Source organism: Notamacropus eugenii, chromosome 3 (assembly GCF_028372415.1).
Source record: "Notamacropus eugenii isolate mMacEug1 chromosome 3, mMacEug1.pri_v2, whole genome shotgun sequence".
NCBI classification, from domain to species: domain Eukaryota; kingdom Metazoa; phylum Chordata; class Mammalia; order Diprotodontia; family Macropodidae; genus Notamacropus; species Notamacropus eugenii.
The window spans coordinates 123,638,098-123,657,050 of NC_092874.1; the positions used below are offsets into that span (position 1 = coordinate 123,638,098).

The following is an 18,953-nucleotide window of genomic DNA, read 5'->3' on the forward strand; positions in this document are numbered from 1 at the left end:
ATTAGCCACATCTTCTCAATTCAGCATTTCTCAACGTGGCATTTCCATGTTGCATTTCTTTTCAACCTCACATAAGATTCTACATTTATTCCTATTAAATTCATTTTATTTCATTTAATATATTATCCAACTTGATCAGATCCTTTTGGATCCAAATCCTGTCTTCCAATCAATCGATCAACCAGCAATGAATAAGTCTCATTACGAGTTGGACTTTGTGCTAATCCCTAGGGATACAAACTAAAGACCAGGACAGACCCTGACCTTCAGTTGCTTACTTTCTAAAAGGGGAAGAGGCCCTGAACATAAATAGATACCTATTAAACACATGCAGAGTATATGGAAGGTACAATCACTCTACTTTATGTCACTTGTGAATTTGAAAAGCATGCTATTCTTGTCTTTTCTATTTCTGTCAAGGTCACCACTGTCCTTCCAGTGATTAAATTTGCATCTTTCTAATCATCCTCTTTCACTCTTCATGTCCAGTTAGTTGCAAGTCTTGCCAACTTTAGCACCCCAACATCTCTTGTATCCATCAGCTTTCCTCTATTCACATCCACTATCCTAGTTCAAGTCCTTATCAATTCTCACAACCAGGACTTTTACAAGAGTCTCCTAATTGGTCTCCCTACATTTATTGTCTCCCCTTTCTAATCTTTCCTCCCCATGGTTGCCCAACTGATATCTCTATAGCACAGTTATGAATGTACAAATATTCACTTAAGATATTCCGGATGCTCCCAATTGCTTCTAGAATAAAATTTCTAGGATAAAGTCTGACATCTAACATCTATCAAAGGCTTTGCCTACCCTTTCAACCTTATTATTTAGATCAATTAATATTATCCCCTTCACTTAGTAGTCTATATTCCAGCAAAACTGGACTATTTCTCATTCTTCATATATGACATTAAATCACTCATCTCAAATGATCCACTCCCTCCAAACATCCACATCTTCAAATCTCTGCTGTTATTGTCCAGTCATTCAGCTGAGTCCAATTCTACACGACCCCATGGATTTTGTCTCTGGGGTTTTCTTCACAAAGATACTGGAGTGATTTGTCATTTCCTTCTCTAGTATGTTCCTATTTTTTTACAGATGAAGACCTGAGGCAAACAGGGGTTAAGTTATTTGTCCAGGGTCACAAAGCCTGTAAATGTCTGAGGCTGGATTTGAACTTAGATCTTCCTGACTCCAGGCTCAGCTCTCTATCTACTGCCCTGCCTTGCTGTCCATCTTTCCAAATTTCTAGCTTCCTTGAAAATTCAGCTGCTGCCACTTTCTGTACAAGATCATTCCTAATCAGTCCCCCTATTCTCCAATGACAGTGCCTATTTTCAAATTTTTCTTTATATGTGTAAGTTGTTTCCTGTAGGTTCCTGAGGACAGAGACATTTTCTTTCTCATTTCCATATCTGAAAGCACAGTGCTTGGCACATAAAAGGTGAAAAGAAGTTTTGTGGTACAGTACAGATGACACTGGATTTGGAATCAAAGAACCTGGCTTCAAATCCTGTGTCACTTATTACCTGAGTAAATTTGTGCAAATTTATCTAGACACTCTGGGCTGCAGGTTTGTTTGTTTGTCATTTTTTTCTTTTTTTTCTCTCTGCAAGGTTTGAATTGGATGCCCTTTAAGGTCCCTTCTGTCTCTAATTCTATGATTCTACATTTAATGAACACTTGCTCAATCATTGAAGTTACTGATAAAACTGTTGACCAGAACAGGGCCAAGGCCTTGTGATCTTGTCTTACAACCACATCTAGATTCCATATGTGTAGTTATTGTAGCTTGTAATAATTTGAGACCTGGTGAAATCTGCAAAGTCTTACTGAGTTATTCTGGTTTATTGTAGTGGATATTGACTTCCATTTCAATTTCCAAAGTGACATTGAGCATTTATAAAGAGTAGTCTCTTTTTATGTAATTTTAAAAGTCTAGTGCTCTTTCAGGAGATGCCCCACAAAATCAATGATGTCATCAACATATTAACCCTTGGAAGAACCATCATCAGAGTCACAGAAGGGCCTTCAATATAGTATGTAGGGTCACTGAAGGATGTCAGCAAAATCAATACAAAATCTGATGGCTTTATTTTTTCATGTTGATAAAGAACCCTGTTGTTGTTTGTTTGACATTTTCTAGCACTATATGAATTTTTTTTAATGAAAGAATGCCACCTTTCAGTGATAGCTGATTATAGCATGAACCTTTCATGAGGGAAGTCACAAACTATCAAAGAAAGAAGGCACCTAAGAGAACATTTTGCAGATGGGAAAACGGAGGAGCAAGAGGGTCACTAACCTGCCTTATGAATATGGAAGTCAAGGTCCAGGAGGGTCAGTGACTTGCCCATAGTCACATAGTTAGTGAATGGCCAAGCGCTAATTGAAACCCAGATTTTCCAACTTCCCCCCACCCACAATCTAGAGCTCTATTTTTTAGGCAACACCATCTACAGCAAATAAAATAGCTGAAAAATCATCAGATAGAAGTAAGATGCACTTAGTATTTTGTTGTGGACATTACTAAAAGTAAAATTGATTCTTTATGGGATCACATACACCCATGACTCTATACAGCAGTAATTTAAAAAAAAAAACAGAAAGAAATATAATTAGTAATCTTGCAGGAAGCTATTAAAGTGAAAGAAGTTAGAGTTAGAATATACCTGGAGCCCAAAGATCATTTCTTATTGCTGCCACATTCCCATGTATTCAAGAGATCAATTCCTTAATTAGACAATTTAGAGTGTGAACTTTAGAAATTTGATATTAATTACCAAAATGAACACAAATAGCTTCTAGGCATTAGTTCTTTTTGCGTGAATCTTATACAAAACCAAAACAATAGCGCAAGTCAGTTAATGTATTCAAACTCCAAGTCAATTCAATATTCTAAAAAATCCATTGTTCCAAATTTGAATTTTCTATTTGATTTAATTTTTTTGTCCAATTTTAACTTAATGGTTTTTCCAGTTCCCTTGTAAAGTAACAGACTAAATATCAACCTTCATTCAAAAAAACCCCTCTTTTCATCTCATAATATTCTAAATTAATTATGCTATGTATCATATTTTCTATAATGTTCTAATTGAGTTCCATATGGAAGCTCAGTGACATAGTTAAATAATAGAGTACTGGGCCAGGAGTCAGGAAGACCTGAGTTCAAATGTTACCTCAGACACTTACTAGCTTAGTGACCCCAGGCAAGTCACTCAACCTCTGCCTCAGTTTCCTCACCTCTAAAAATGAAGATAATAATAGAACCTACCTTCCAGGGTTGCTGTGAGGAACAAATGAGCAATATTAGTAAAGCACTTTGCAAACCTAAAAATGTCAGCTATTATTATCATATCTTAGCAAACTAATTTGAATTTAGTTGCTTTTGCCTTTTTTGGTCAAGTCATTTTTCGGTCATATCCAGCTTTTCGTGACCCTGTTTAGGGTGTCTTAGTTTTTTTGGCACATACTGGAGTAGTTTGCTATTTCCTATTCCAGCTCGTTTTATAGATGAGGAAGCAGAGATAGAGTTAAGTAACTTGCCCCTGGTCACATAGCTAGGATGTATCTTGGGCCATATTTCAAGTCAGAGCGGGGAATCTTTCTGACTGGTGCTCTATCCACTGTGCTACCTAGAAACTACCTTGTTACATTGAAACTAAATATCAAGTAGATTCAATTCAAGTCAACAAATTTCTCAGGGGTTACTTTTGGTCATGGAGAATGTTAAAGGAGTAGCAAATATAATATCCCTATCCTTGCAGGCCAATCACCCAGCCAGATGGTCAGCAATCATTTATTAAATAGTGTGGCCCAGGTGCTAGGCTAATGCTAGAGAACCAGTGAAAGACAAAAAATGTCTAAGGAGTTTCCATTCTAATGGCAGAGAGCACATGCAAATAACAAAGCATGTGCAGGATATATACAGAGAAATGGAAAATCTTCTCAGAGAGCTTAAATTCTATTTGATATCTTTCTTTGACTGGCCCTGAGGAAAGGAATGGCATATTTTAAAATATAAGAAAATGATCCAGTCCATAAATATTTTAGAACCAGAGGAGAAAGAAACAATATCATTGTAAAATTCTTGTTGTCTATAAAATATATATTTCATTTTAGAATTTGCCTTTGAAACAATAAAGTGAAAATATGTAATACTTTAGTGGTATGAAAACAGTTTCAATCTTTTCCCCCTCCTTCAGGAAAAAGAGAATTTGCTTTAATCAAAAAGTTTCTGTAGTCCAAATGGCCAAAACAATTTATGTACACAGAGCCACAGACAATGCAATATAAAAAGCCTCAGAATGTGTCAGTGCTAGCATTAATTATTCATAGGAAGCACATCTGGTTTCTTTTTCCACTTGCTAACATCATTTAGACCAAAAAATAAAAAATAGAGGGTTACTATTGTAATGTTCTAGAGACTGAACTTTTTGACCAGGGAATTGCAAATGTGTCTTTTTGATATTTTCACTGGAGGATGATCATGGAAAGACATTATACAGACAAACTTAGGAGTTAGTGAGAAAGCTGCACTCATATTACTGCTGCTTCTTTGTCTCAGGAATTGACATTGTGGTTAAAGAACTTGGGAAGTACTTGTTGTGTCTGCCAATGTAGGATCACAAATATTGTACATGTAAACTCACGGACACAAATAGACAATTAGCCTTCATAGCTCTACCTCTTGTTGGTTTGGAAGGGAGGTATGTCACATATACAAATTAACAAATACCTGAATCAATGGGTGATGGAGATAGCTATGTTGTACAAAAGATAGGAATGCTGGACCTGGATTCAGGAAGGCCTAAATTTAAATCCAGTCTCAGAGATTAACTGTCTGTGTGACCTTGGGCAAAGTCATTTAACCTCTATCTGTTAGCTACTCAGCTCTCTTAACTGTGAAATGGAGATAATAGTATGTGCTTCACAGAATTATTGTGAGGATAGAATATTTGTAAAGTACTTAGCAAAGTGTCTGACACAAAGGTGTGGCTATAAAATTTATGATGATCATGATGATAGTACGGCTTTCATGGGTACACACCAAAATTCATTCACGGCACAATAGAAAGAACACTGGATTTGGAGCTAGAGAACCTGGATTTATATTCCACCTCTGCTTACTGTGTGAATCTGACAGAGTCACTTATGAGCCTCACTTTCACTATTTATATAAATTAGGGATTGCATTAGATAGCCTCTGAGGTCTTTTCCATTTCTTGATATTAGGTCTTATGATCCTGGTCTTTCTTTAGTGTTGTTTTTTTTTTTTTTTAACATTTTTTGGTTAGTGGTGCAACCCCAACATTGTTCACCTGCCATTCATTATTCTTCCGACATAATTGGCCCACCTCTTTTCCAAACCCAAATTTCCATAATCATATCTTTAATGAGAAGCAATAAATATAGAGACCTTATCTCATAATTGAGAAGACAAGTTTAAATTCCACAGACAACACACACTGATTTCGTGATCCTGGTGAAGCCACTTAAACTCTGTGCTCCTGACAACTTGGATAGATTGTAATTTGCAGAACATTTACCAGTCACCATTGATAGAAGAGGATTCCTCAACATAAGTCCCTTACACTAATGGAGTTAAAGACTTGCATAAATGAAAATCCCTTATGCCATTTCTTACAAATAGATCACCGCTGGAAATTGCTGCTGCCTTTTTACACTCATTTGGTGGTTTTTTTTTCAATTTCCACACATTCTTCAGAGACTGTGAAGTGATGGTTTTCATGTCATATAGTTTCACATGAAGATGAATGTTTGAAACTGCAAATGTGTGTATATGTGTTTGTGAGGGTGCAGTCTGAGATCATTAAAAATGAAACACAATTTCCCAAATATATTCCAGCCCTTTATCTTCTTTCTGTTCATTTTTGAGCTCACTAAAGCCTTCTTAATTAATAATAAAAATACTTATAATAGAAAAACATGTATTTATATAAGCAAGATGCAAATAAAGTGTTGCTTGGTCAGAGGAACTGAGGAATTAGAAAAAGCTTCCTAGAAGAGGTTTTTTTTGACATAGTTAGCTTTTAAAAGATAGGTTAATAATTAATACCTCTTATATTCATGGGGGAGTCACTTAAGGAATGAGGTTTTCCAGGTATAGGAGACAGTGATATAATGATAGGATACAATGATTCTTTATCTAATTTACAGAATGGGAATACCATCTATGTTCACATCTTACAAGTAAATATTGAAGCAACGAGAAAACCACTTATGCCCAGTTTTTATTAAACTTTTTGTATCAAAGAGATGGTCCTTTAATAATCTCAAAGGCAGTCATTCTTCCATGAATCAGGTGTATATGTGGATATGTTCAAAGAATTATATCATATTTGCAACACAAGTAAATATTGGTTGTATGCAGCCAAGAAAACTAAAGAAATCTAACTCAGTTTTTTAATAAAGCTGTAAATTGTAAAATGTTTCCAAATGAGTATAAATTAAAATGTCACTGAATGACCTTCTGTATGTATTCTTCCCAATACAGTATAGATAATATCAGCATCATTTTATATTTTGAGTTACTCATAACTGTTTGGTTACCTGGAATAACCATAGCTACATAATGTATTGCCATGTATTTTACTGGCCAATTATTCACTGATGGTTGGTGTAATTACCAAGAAAACAGGTCCATAAGAAACAAATGATTTGCTATCTTTCCCTTTCGACCCCATTCATAAATCATTGTCTGGAATGAGAGATGTTTTCCCCATGGTAGTGCTATAGCTATTGGGCTGTGGCATTTTCAGGGTTTTAAATAACTCAGACACAGAAATATGTGCTTCAGTGGAGTTGGCTGTATCATACAGAATGATAGAATTTTTGAGCTGGAAGGGACCTTAGAGATTGAGCTGACATATACTAACTCTGCAAAAATGAGCACAAGTATTCGGTGTGACATTGGGAGAAGGCACATCACTGAAAAACCCAGCAATGAAGTAAGACAAAAGCATCCCATCCAGGATGGACACATAGAAGGAAATAAGGTGATGACTCCAGGCATATAAGAGACAGGATATTTTAACTTAATGTCTCTGCTAAGTTCAGTTTGGCATAAAAAAAAAATCAAATGAGTTAACACATGTAAAGTGATTTGCAAATTTGAAAACACTAAATGCCAGCTACTGTTAGCTACTGGTATTTGGGTCTTCAGCGTACCTTTCCTTCCTTATTACTTTCACAAACTGTAGTTCGGCTAAGTTGTTTTTATTGTGTCTCGTACATGACAGTCTAATTTCCATCTCTGTGCTTTAGCACTGGCAAATTCACCATGCCTACAGTGTGCTCTCTCCTCTTCTTCATTGCTTAGACTTCCCAAGTTTCCTTCAAGACTTAGTTCAAGTCTCATCTACATGAAGCTTTTCCTGATTCTCTCAACAACTAGTACTCAGTTCCCCAGATTTCTTTATATCTGTTTTGCATATAGATCCCTTAGTACATGCTGTCTTTTGTCCTTGATTTCCTAGCACTATACACATTGGAGGTGCTTAAGAGTACCTTGAAGTGACAGGTTACATCAATTGATGTAGTACATTGGCACGTACTAGAATTAGTAGCTTATACTTTAACTACAATTCCATGTGCTCATAATTATTTGTATTTAAAGTACATTTGCCCAGATAGGAGATATTCTAGTAAATTGTTAAAAATTTATAAAAAATATAAAAATAATTTTAACATTAATCGATACAAGTGATGGTGTGGTCCTTTTAGCACAAATGGTTATTGAGGGATAATCAAGAAGCCACGTTAGCTTTCTCTGTTTGATAACTTAATTTTAGTCATATTTGATTTTTTCCTATCTTAACAATACAATAAATATTTATTTGTTTCCTTTTGTGAAAATGAGTCTTAGAACACCATGATGTCAAAGGCTGTTGGAGACCCAAAGGACAATGGAGAAGTACATGGTGGGTCAAAGAAGACCATGGCATATTGTCGACAATATTGGCTATGTAATATGTAATAATATCTTTTAGAAAAGGATTAGGAAAGATCATGGACAAGTTAAACTGTCAGAAGAAGAGCAATAGATAAATGGCTCATATGCTGCACTGGTATCTATGAAATGTTCAAAGATTTGAAGATATCATGATATAGAGAAAAGATCACTAGACTTGCAATCTCAAAGACCTGGATTTGAATTCTGCTTATTAACTGTTGAGACTCTAGGCAAGTCATTTAATCTCCCTGGGCCTTAGTTTCCCCATCAGCAAAGTGAGGGGCTTGGATTTAATGATTTCTATGGTCCTTTCCTTCTCTAAATCTATGAGAGAGGAAGCTCTTCAGAACATGGAGAAAGTCAGAAAATAAAAGATTTTACAAACAAGGAAACCAAAACTCAGAAAATCTAAGTAATTTGTGTAAGTTTATAGAGACAGTACCCATAAGAAGTAAAGTTTTAAACTAAGTTCCTCTGACTCTGGAGCCAGTATTCTTTCCACTCTACCACACTATCTCTTTTGTATGACATATATGAGAGAATATGGAGGAGAAGAATCACACAGAACAAGAAGGCACAAATGAATTGTGGTCTGTACCAATGGTGGGAAATTCTAGTTGCATGAGACCACAGGTCCATTAAAGTTTCATAATATATTATGTAAGAGATAATAGACTATGATTGTAGGAACATCCACAGGATTATAGATCTGGAATTGGAAGGGACCATGGAGAGTCACCATCACATTTTTCAGTCCAGGGAAATGAAATCTAAGGTCAATGATTTGCTGGTGTAATAGTGCTAGTAAGCTATCAAATGTAGACTTTGAACTCTGATGCTCTGGAAAAGATACAAAGGTTAGGTAAAATAGGAACTATCACTATGTTCTTTTTTTAAAATGTATTTATTTATTTTTAGTTTTCAACATTTCTTTCCACAAGATTTTGAGTTCCAAATTTTCTCCCCATCTCTCTCCTCACCCCACCCCAAGACACCGTGCATTCTGATTACCCTTTCCCCCAATTTGTAATCCTTTCTATCACACCCCTCTCTTCCCTTATCCCCACCTTCTCTTTTTTTCTTGTAGGGCAAGATATATTTCTATACCCCATTACCTGTATTTCTTATTTTCCGGTTGCATGCAAAAACAATTCTCAACATTTGTCCCTAAAACTTTGAGTTCCAACTTCTCTCCCTTCCTTCCTCCCCACTCATCCCCAATGAGAAGGCAAGCAATTCAATATAGGCTGCACATATGTGGTTATGCAAAAGACTTCCATGCTAGTCATGTTGTGAAAGACTGACTATGCTTCCCTCCATTCTATCCTGCCTCCCATTTATTCTATTCTCTCTTTTGACCTTGTTCCTCCCCAAAAGTGTTTACTTCTAAATTATTCCCTCCTCCCATTTACCCTCCCTTCTATTTTCCCCCTCACACCCCACTTATCCCCTTCTCCCCTACTTTCCCATAGGGTAAGATAGAGTTTCATACCTAATTGAGTGTGCTTTTTATTCTCTCCTTGAACCAAATGGATGAGAATAAGCTTCAATTTTTCTCTCTCCCCTCCCTTATTTTCCTCTCCATTGAAAAAGCTTTTTCTTGCCTCTTTTATGAGAGGTAATTTTCCCCATTCTGTTTCTCCCTTTCTCCTCCCAATATATTCCTCTGTCATCCCTTAATTTTATTTTTAGATGTCATCCCTTCCTATTCAATTCACCCTGTGCCCTCTATCTATATGTATATAATCCCTCCAACTACCCAAATACTTAGAAAAGTTTCAAGAGTTGCAAATATTATCTTTCCATGTAGGAATGTAAGTATTTCAGCTTTAGTAAGTCCCTTATGATTTCTCTTTCCTGTTTACCTTTTCATATTTCTCTTGATTCTTGTGTTTGACAGTCAAATTTTCTATTCAGTTCTGATCTTCTCATCAAGAATGTTTGAAAACCCTCTATTTCATTGAATAACCATTTTTTCCCCTGAAGTATTATACTCAGTTTTGCTGGGTAGGTAATTCTTGGTTTTAATCCTAGTTCCTTTGACTTCTGGAATATCATATTCCAAGCCTTTTGATCCCTTAATGTAGAAGCTGCTAGATCTTGTGTTATCCTGATTGTATTTCCACAATACTTGAACTGTTTCATTCTGGCTGCTTGAAATATTTTCTCCTTAACCTGGGAACTCTGGAATTTGGTTACAATATTCTTAGGAGTTTTTCTTTTCAGATCTCTTTCAGGAGGTGATTTTTGGATTCTTTCAATATTTATTTTGCCCTCTGGTTCTAGAATAGCAGGGCAGTTTCCTTTGATAAATTCATGAAAGATGATGTCTAGTGTCTTTTTTTGATCATGGCTTTCAGGTATCCCCATAATTTTTAAATGGTCTCTTCTGGATCTATTTTCCAGGTCAGTTGTTTTTCCAATGAGATATTTCACATTATCTTCCAGTTTTTCATTCTTTTGGTTTTGTTTTGTGATTTCTTGGTTTCTCATAAAGTCATTAGCCTCCATCTGTTCCATTCTAATTTTTAAAGAATTGTTTTCTTCAGTGAGCTTTTGAACCTCCTTTTCCATTTGGCTAATTCTGCTTTTGAAAGCTTTTTTTATCCTCATTGGTTTTTTGAACCTCTTTTGCCATTTGGGTTAGCCTATTTTTAAAGGAGTTATTTTCTTGAGCATCTTTTTGGTCTCTTTTAGCAAGCAGTTGACTCATTTTTCATGATTTTCTTGCATCACTCTCATTTCTCTTCCCAATTTTTCCTCCACCTATCTTACTTGATTTTAAAAATTCTTTTTGAGCTCTTCTATGACCTGAGACAATTGCATATTTATTTTGGAGGTTTTGCATGTAGAAGCCTTGACTTTTTGGTCTTCCTCTAATAGTATGCTTTGTTCTTCCTCATCTGAAAGGGTGGAGGAAAATACCTGTTCATCAAGAAAGTAGCCTTCTATTGTCTTATTTTTTCCCTTTTTCAGCATTTTCCCAGCCAGTTACTTGACTTTTGAGACCTCTGTCAAGTGGAGGGTATACTCTAAGGACCTGTAAGTTCTCAGTTCCTCCAAGGTGGCACAATCAAGGGAGAGGAGTTTACTTTTCTTCTGTCCTGTGCTCTGGTCTGGGAGCAACCACAAGCTTTTCTGCCCAAGATTGATGAGTAGAGTTCCCTCTTCACAACTTCCTCCAACTCCATCATGTTAGTGCTCCTCCTCACTACAGGACTGCCACTCAATTCTGAGACCCAGATCAGTGGCTCAATTCCCCCAGGGTCTTTAGGCCAAGGTCTCCAAAAGGGTACACTGCTGCAGTGACTTTCTCTGCCCTGGAGCTGGGGCAGGGTGGGACCCTGAACCTTTCTCACTCAGGTGAAATATTCAGCTCTTGTCTTTTCATCAAGAATGCTTGAAAACCCTCTATTTCATTGAATAACCATTTTTCCCTGAAGTATTATACTCACTTTTGATGGGTAGGTGATTCATTTTAATCCTAGTTCATTTTACTCCTGGAATATCATATTCTATGCCCTTTGATCCCTTAATGTAGAAGCTGCTAGATCTTGTGTTATCCTGATTGTATTTCTACAATACTTGAATTGTTTCTTTCTGGCTGCTTGCAATATTTTCTCCTTAACCTGGGAACTCTGGAATTTTGCTACAATATTTTTCACTGACCTTTGAAGCTGTCTTTGGCATTTGGGGTTTGAGAAATCTGGGAACCACACCTACTGCCCATGATTCCATGCCCTGAAGTCTGCTTCAGTCCTGTCCCTGCCATGCTGCATGACCAAGGCTGAGCTGTGCTCCAGTCTGAGCCCAGTGTGATAGATGTTTCCTGTAAGCCTTCCAGGCTGTCTTGGGCTGGAAATATCTTTTACTCTGTTGTTTTGTGGCTTCTGGTGTTCTAGAATTTGTTTAGAGCCATTTTTACAGGTATTTTATGGGCTATGGGGGGGGGGGGTTCATCCTTTTACTCCACCATTGGCTCTGCCCTCCACTATCACTATTGTCATGGAGCTTGAATTATAATCAGAAGGACTGTCATGTACAAATATTTAAAATACAAATAGAATATGAGCTCATATGAGATGGAAGTAAAGTGCTATGGTCAGTTGGATTGGAGAAAGGTCATCATTGACTAGGAAGATTCTGAGGGAGGTGCCAGTTAAGATGGATTTTAAAGAATACTGAGGATTCAACAGGTCTTAAAATCATGAGCAAGGGCATTTCAAAAAGAAAATATTGGCCTCTGCAAGCATAAGCAAGGGTAGTACCTGGCTAGGTACCAGAGATGATGCAGGAAAAAGAAATATGTAAAAAAGGGTTTGGAGCATGAACAAAGGTCATTGTATTGATGACTATGGCTGCTAGAGTTCATAGCTCTGAAGTGAGGGCTGATTTTCCCTAAGGAAACAATTAGAGTTGGCTTTCCTACTCAATTAGTTCACGAAATTGCATAATGATTGCCATGCTTGCATTCACTGATGCAAGCTAACTTAATGAAAACTGCTAGCTTTTCTCATGAGAATTCAGAGAGTCAGACCAGCAAAAGTGCAGTTGAGTTTATATCAAAAGTGTTAAAATTTCTATACATTTTTAGTTTCCTTCTACTCCCTTTAAAAATAAAAAGAAAGAATTCCAGTAACATCTCAAAGTATTCATGGGATCATGGTAGCCACATATGACTTAGAGGCAGTTTGATATAGTGGTACAGTCATGGATTTGGCATCAGGAACCTTAGATTCAAGCCCTGACTCAGACTCTAGGATTGTGTCCCTGGGCCAACCATTCCATCTCCCTGGGCTTCAGTTTTCCTTCACATGCAGAATGAGGTGGATAGTAAACATATTTGCGTAACCTACCTAAAAAGGCTATTGAGAATAAAGTGCTTTGAAAATTGAAGAGCATTGCAGATGTAACTTAAGATGATTGCTACTGGGGCAACTTCATGCTGTGCAGAGGAAAAGGAACTTTGGAGAGATAATTAAAGGCTGAAATGGCCGAAGCTTGACTAATGGTTATAGGGCTTGAAATGCTGATGACCATAAAAACAAGCATTTCCTATGTGTCTAATATATGAGCTAGGTGTTAGAAATGCACAGACAAAAGAGAAATAGTCCCTGACCTCAAGGGACTTATATTTAGCTGACCTCTGAAACTGGCTATGTGACCCTGGGCAAGTCATTTGTTGATCCTCCAGAAGTAATCTAAATCTATGTCATAGGATTGTTTGCTATCTGCCAAAGTAGAGTGAGTCCTCTCCTGCCCTTCCACCCCAACCCCACTGACTAAATCATGGATCCTATAGAGATTCATACAATAATGACCATATTCTTAAATACTATTTCAGTTTATCTTCCCAATAATTTTAGTAATTTTTTGGTGACATTAGATTTCACTTTTTTATAATATTATGATATTTTTCATTGATCTGAGATTGGAAGTTGGAGAAAGAAATGATAAACCTCTGTTTGCCAAGAAAACCCCAAATGAGATAACTAAGAGTTGGACAGGACTGAAAAAAAACTAAACAACAATTTATGTGGATCACCATTTACAAAGTGCTTTAAGCTGATAAAACACTCCTCTCTGGGTTAGGTAATAAAAGTACTATCTACTCCTCCACTCTCTTTTGAGTAAACTAAGACTCAGAAACTTTAAGTCTTGCTCAAAGTCACATGGCTAATAGGTGTTAGAGATGAACTTGAATTAAGGTACAAGACTAGGATTGTTTCCACTATAGTTATTTGCAGAGTTAAAATAAGATCATGTGTGTAGCATGCTTATAAGCAACATCCTGTGGACATCAGCTATAGCCACTCAGCAATGTATGTGGTGGGGGTCAAGATCCTGTGCACCCAGTGTTCTCATTTTGTTTTTCTCCTTGAAGTCATTGCCAAGCAATGAAGTGGTTACAGGTCTGCATATTAAGCCAGGAAGACTTGAGATCCCTGCCTAGCTATGGGATTCTAGGCAAATCCCTTCACCACTCAGCCCCAGTTTTCTCATCTCTAAAATGCAGGTATACTAACACCCACCTTGTAAAGTTTCTGTGATTTCTTTAAACTCAGTATAATTCTTTATAGTAAGCCTAGAAAACAGAAGCAGGAAAACCACATACACATTAACTAATAATGCAAGTGTAAAGCAAGCCCTTTAACAATAGAAATTGAGTGCTACAGAACTATAATGTTCTCAAAGAAGAGATGCTCAGATATCCATCCCGTTTTCTTCTCAGAGGTGCAGGTCTTCTGACATGTTGGTTAGTACGCTGAGTTTTTCCTCACTCCTCCTTTTACAACTCCCTCACCTCTTTTTATTTATTTATTTGTTTGCTTACTTATTTATTTTGTTACAAAAGACTCTTCTCTGGTACAGATACTGGTGGAAGCCTACTGTGGGAAATGCAGGTGATGTAAATCCGATAGCTATCAATATAATTTTATATTCAAACAAAGCAGTGAGCCTAAAGGTAAAGCACACGCATTCCTGTAAACAGTAGAGAATTGGATGTCTCCCCTGTGGCTCAGTTGAATCTATCTTGCCACAAGGGTATGTGTGTGTGTCTAAGAGAGAGAGGACTGCTGCTTGCCTGCCGGGCAAGGCCTGATGGGAAAGTGAAGAACAGGACATCTGCTTGTCACTCAGCTGCCCAAGATGGGGGTGAACCCTATAGGAAAGTAAAATGAGAGAGAGGGTAAGGTGGGAGGGGGAGGGGAAAGGAGAGATGGGAAAGGGAGAGTGATTTCTCACAAGACATTGGTGTTGGGAAGTATTATTTTCTACTTGTGCTTTAGTCACTTCACATATCAGGCTTCTTGTTGTTAAAATCTCTTCTTGCTTCTCAGTTCTCAAGAATTCGAGCCAATCCCATCCCACCTGCATTCCAATCTCAAGATCACAATGTTCAGTGACTTCTTTGCTTTGCTCTGACTCTGGATTTTGCTACCATGCATCAGCTTCCAGCTCACCCTGAAATTTACTCCATTTCCTGGGGCCTTCTCACCTTGGAACATCCATCCATCTGTTCATCTATCCATCTATCCATCCATCCCTGCAACCTCCACTGTTCAGTTCTTCCCAACAGCTCCATTTTGGAGGAGAGGCCAAACTGGCCAATGTTCATGCCCTTCCCTGGCTCTGCCTCTCATTTTCTGGATTTTGTTACCAAGTCCACAATATGGGTACCTTTCTTCCAACCCCCATTTCAATTCCCTTTTCTTGGTCCTCTTCCCTCATCAGAATGGAAACTCCTAGAGGACAGAGTGTCTTTCTTTTTTCTTCTATTTATATCCTGGGCATCTAGCACAGTGTCTTGAACATAGTAAGTGTTACTAGATGTTTATTGCCCTAATATATACTTGTAGCCTTGCTTGGGTGCCATACAGCCAATGCTTGAGTCCAAGTCAGGGGACAACTATGAGTTCTTGAAATGAGAATTTCATTAATCCTGGAATATGTTAGCGGTGGTATGGAGTGCAGCAGTGCTTGTTTAGGTGAGAATTGAAATAGACCATCCTTTTGAAAGCTTTCCAATTGAGATGATGCAATTTTAATAGAATGTATCTTTTTATGTCTCGTTTCTTTAGCAAGTCTGATCTTACTGCCTTTGTTGCTAACTCATTTTGTGGCTGCTGTTAATTTAGCAATGTGCACTTTTAAAACACATTACTTAAATTGCATCTAATCATTGAACATTCATTTTTGTTTCTTTTAACCCAACATTAAATGCTTTAATATCTATTTTGTCATTTTTCTTGGAAGGAGTTTTATTTAAATCCCCTAATTCATCTGCTTTGCTGAGATATGTCTCCCTGACAAATGGATCTCCTTCTTCGTCTTGTTGTAAAGATTCATTCTGCTTATTTAAGAACCATACAGGCAATTATGGGTTGTATTTCTATGTCTCAAATAGATCCATTCAATAATGATGAAACTTTACATTCATAAAGTGCCTTTGATATCAGCATCATAAAGTCATTTCTTTCTGAGGGATCAATATTGTCATTTCAATCTTCTGATGGAGAAAATCAGGGAGGATTTTAAGTGACTTAACCTGTTGGTCCATTAAATCAGTAATGGCTTCAGACTATGATTTTTTATCCTTTCCCTTTTTGTTGTCTAATATGTACCAATACAACCAACAAACTTTGTTGTTTTTAACAGTGTAAATTATGAATTACCTTTTCCTTGGTATGGCAATTAAGAGGTTATGTAAAAAAACCAAACACACAAAACAACAAGGAAGGAAATGTGATATAATAAAGGACTGAAATTAGAATCAGGAAGACCTGAGTTCAAGTCTGCCCACTTACAGTCTTTCCAGTAATGTTTCTAAGACTATAAATTACAGAACAACTGCAGAGATGAAGGGAATTTGAAGAATTCCCGATGTGTATGAAATTGTAGGTCTGAAGCAAAAATAAAACAAAGACAAGCAAAACAAAACAAATAAAAACGGCCAACCAGAGACATAGATCCTAGCTATCTGTCTGTTTAGAATTATATGGACTAGCTATACTTTTTGTGATTCAAGGTTCAGTTTTCTTGTTTAATTGATTTAAGTTTTTAAAAAAATCACCTACAATGATCAGATTGTGGAATTGATATGAGTACTAAGTCCTGTGAATCCTAGTTCAGTTTCAGAGGATGTCATTTTCTGATCTAGTTCCCAAATTTTGGACTCATGCTCTGACAACACTCGGATTTCATGAAAATACTGCTTTCTTTTTTAAAACAGTGAGCTCTAAAATTAAAATATTTCTGAAAGGCAATGCTTTTATGAAATCAGATGTATGTACAATTAATTTTAAGTATAACCACCCTGGATTCCTGTTTCCTATATTACTTTCAAACCTTTGCCAACTGGAAACATTATTGTGATCATACAAGTAAGAAGAATAAGTCAGCTCTATTGCTTGGAGATTTGCAAAGTGTTATAAAATGCTTATAGGAAAGTGCTATGACTATTAAATGGGTCAGGGGTCTTTTGGCTCTCAGAGTGAAACAGTAGGTTAGTTCTTTGCACACATTTGTATAATGTAATTAGAGACACCTACTGCAACATATTATAACTATTAAGTATATCTTAACTATTTGAGTTCTAAAAGATTTAAAACAACATAATCAATTATTTTGGGGGGTTTTCGGTTTGTTTTAGATTTGTTTTTGTTTTTTTTTAGTTTGGGGGAACAACTCACTATACTGCTTAAGTTTTTCAAAATTACATAAACACACACACACATATATGTATTTATAAAATCCCATTGAACAACAACCTTTTAAGGTAGATGTTATCTCCATTTTATAGATGAGGAAAATGAGAGAAAGTAAAATGACTTTCCCAGGATAGCTCCAGTGTCTGAAGGTGAGATTCAAACTCAGGCCTTCCTAAATCCAAATCTAATGCTCTATCTCTTCCTTCATGATTTTTATATTTTTAGTAGACTAGAATATTTAACCAGAAAGCATTTAGAAAAATAACATCTCAAATTTGTGGTTCACAAAGTGCTTCCATCAGAAGTCTGTGAGCAAGGTAGCACAGGTATTTTGATGCCTGTTTATAGATGAGGCGACTAAGTTTGAAGACTGGCCCAGGGGGCAAAACATAGATCTGAATTCAGCTCCAAATGCATGTTTTGTTTATTTTTCCACTACACACATTGCTTCTTATCTCTTAGAGACCCTTAATGTTGGTAATGTCACCTCTGGCTATTCAAGGTTTCTGCTCTATTGAACCATTGGTATTAATGCTTACTACACATAAGGGACCTTGGTACAAAGAAGTCAGATTCTTGTGTTTACAGATAGAAGAAGATAAATAGAAAATCCATGGTAAATACCAGTCTTTAGTTCAATAGAAGACATAAAGAGAGTCAACTAGATGAGCAGTCACTCTTTGTGAGTTAGTTTAGAAAATACACAGTTGTCCCCTAAGCAGAGGGTGAAAGGTAATGAGATTTACCACCTAATCTTAAATTAATTCTGATAGCGATATTGATGTTCTGCACAGAGGTATGTAGCTCCCATAAACCACTGCCTAGTTTGACCAGAGATTCAAAATAGTAATTCTCCTTTAAAAACAGCAGGTTAGTCATACTAGAGGGCAAGCTTGTGATGGTGGCTCAGAGACCTGGAAGATTAGCTGAAAAAAGGGAAAATGCTTTAGAGGTGGAGCCAGAGCCAACATCAAGTGAAAGCTCTGAGTATGGAAGGGGTTCAAGTATATAATCCCCAACTCTTTGAGCTCTCAACAGCAAAACATTGACTGGTTGCATAATCAGTTAATGATGTCATTTTTCAAAATATTGTTTTGAGTGTGTATAATGCAAAAGCTATTCTCTATAAAGAAATGTGCCCTCTTTTCTAGATGAACATTTTGTTGCGCCTGGAGGTTTTCAATACTGACTATTTCTTCTATCAAATTTTGTTCATTTAGATTTTAGATAAATTACCTAACTGTGATAGTCACCATTTACTTTGTTTTAAAGCAAAACTCTTTCCTGAATACAAAGTCAGACAGACTGTAATGCAAATGATATTGCATGGTCAAAAAGAACCTGGTGATTCATAATCATTTTATTATTATGTCTTTTATAATCACAAACTTTGTATCTTTTCACCAGAATACTTTTATGGAGCAAAACTGTTTAATAAAATTCTTTTCGAAATGTTTACAGGTAGTGCTGGCACGCCGGTCACTTTCAATGAAAATGGAGATGCTCCTGGGCGCTATGACATATTCCAGTATCAAATAAACAACAAGAGTACAGAATATAAAATAATTGGTCACTGGACTAACCAGCTTCACCTAAATGTAAGTATCTGTAGGATGATTAATATTGTTCTGGGTTTTGTTTACATGTATACTTTGCTGATTCAAATATCAATCCATAGCCTTATGTTTAATGTATATTGTGCATTTTCCCAACTGTTTATGTAATCTATAAAATGCATGGCTCAGTAGGAGAGGCATAGC

General features: G+C 36.6%; 1 protein-coding gene across 1 annotated transcript in view; it reads left to right on the forward strand.

Annotated features, from left to right (window-relative positions):
* LOC140531889 (metabotropic glutamate receptor 8) overlaps nt 1-18,953 on the forward strand; it is a 387,742-nt gene that overhangs the window by 155,284 nt on the left and 213,505 nt on the right. The window contains exon 3 of the mRNA XM_072650546.1: nt 18,655-18,791. Coding sequence (XP_072506647.1) covers nt 18,655-18,791 — 137 coding nt within the window. The remainder of the gene's footprint in view (nt 1-18,654; nt 18,792-18,953) is intronic.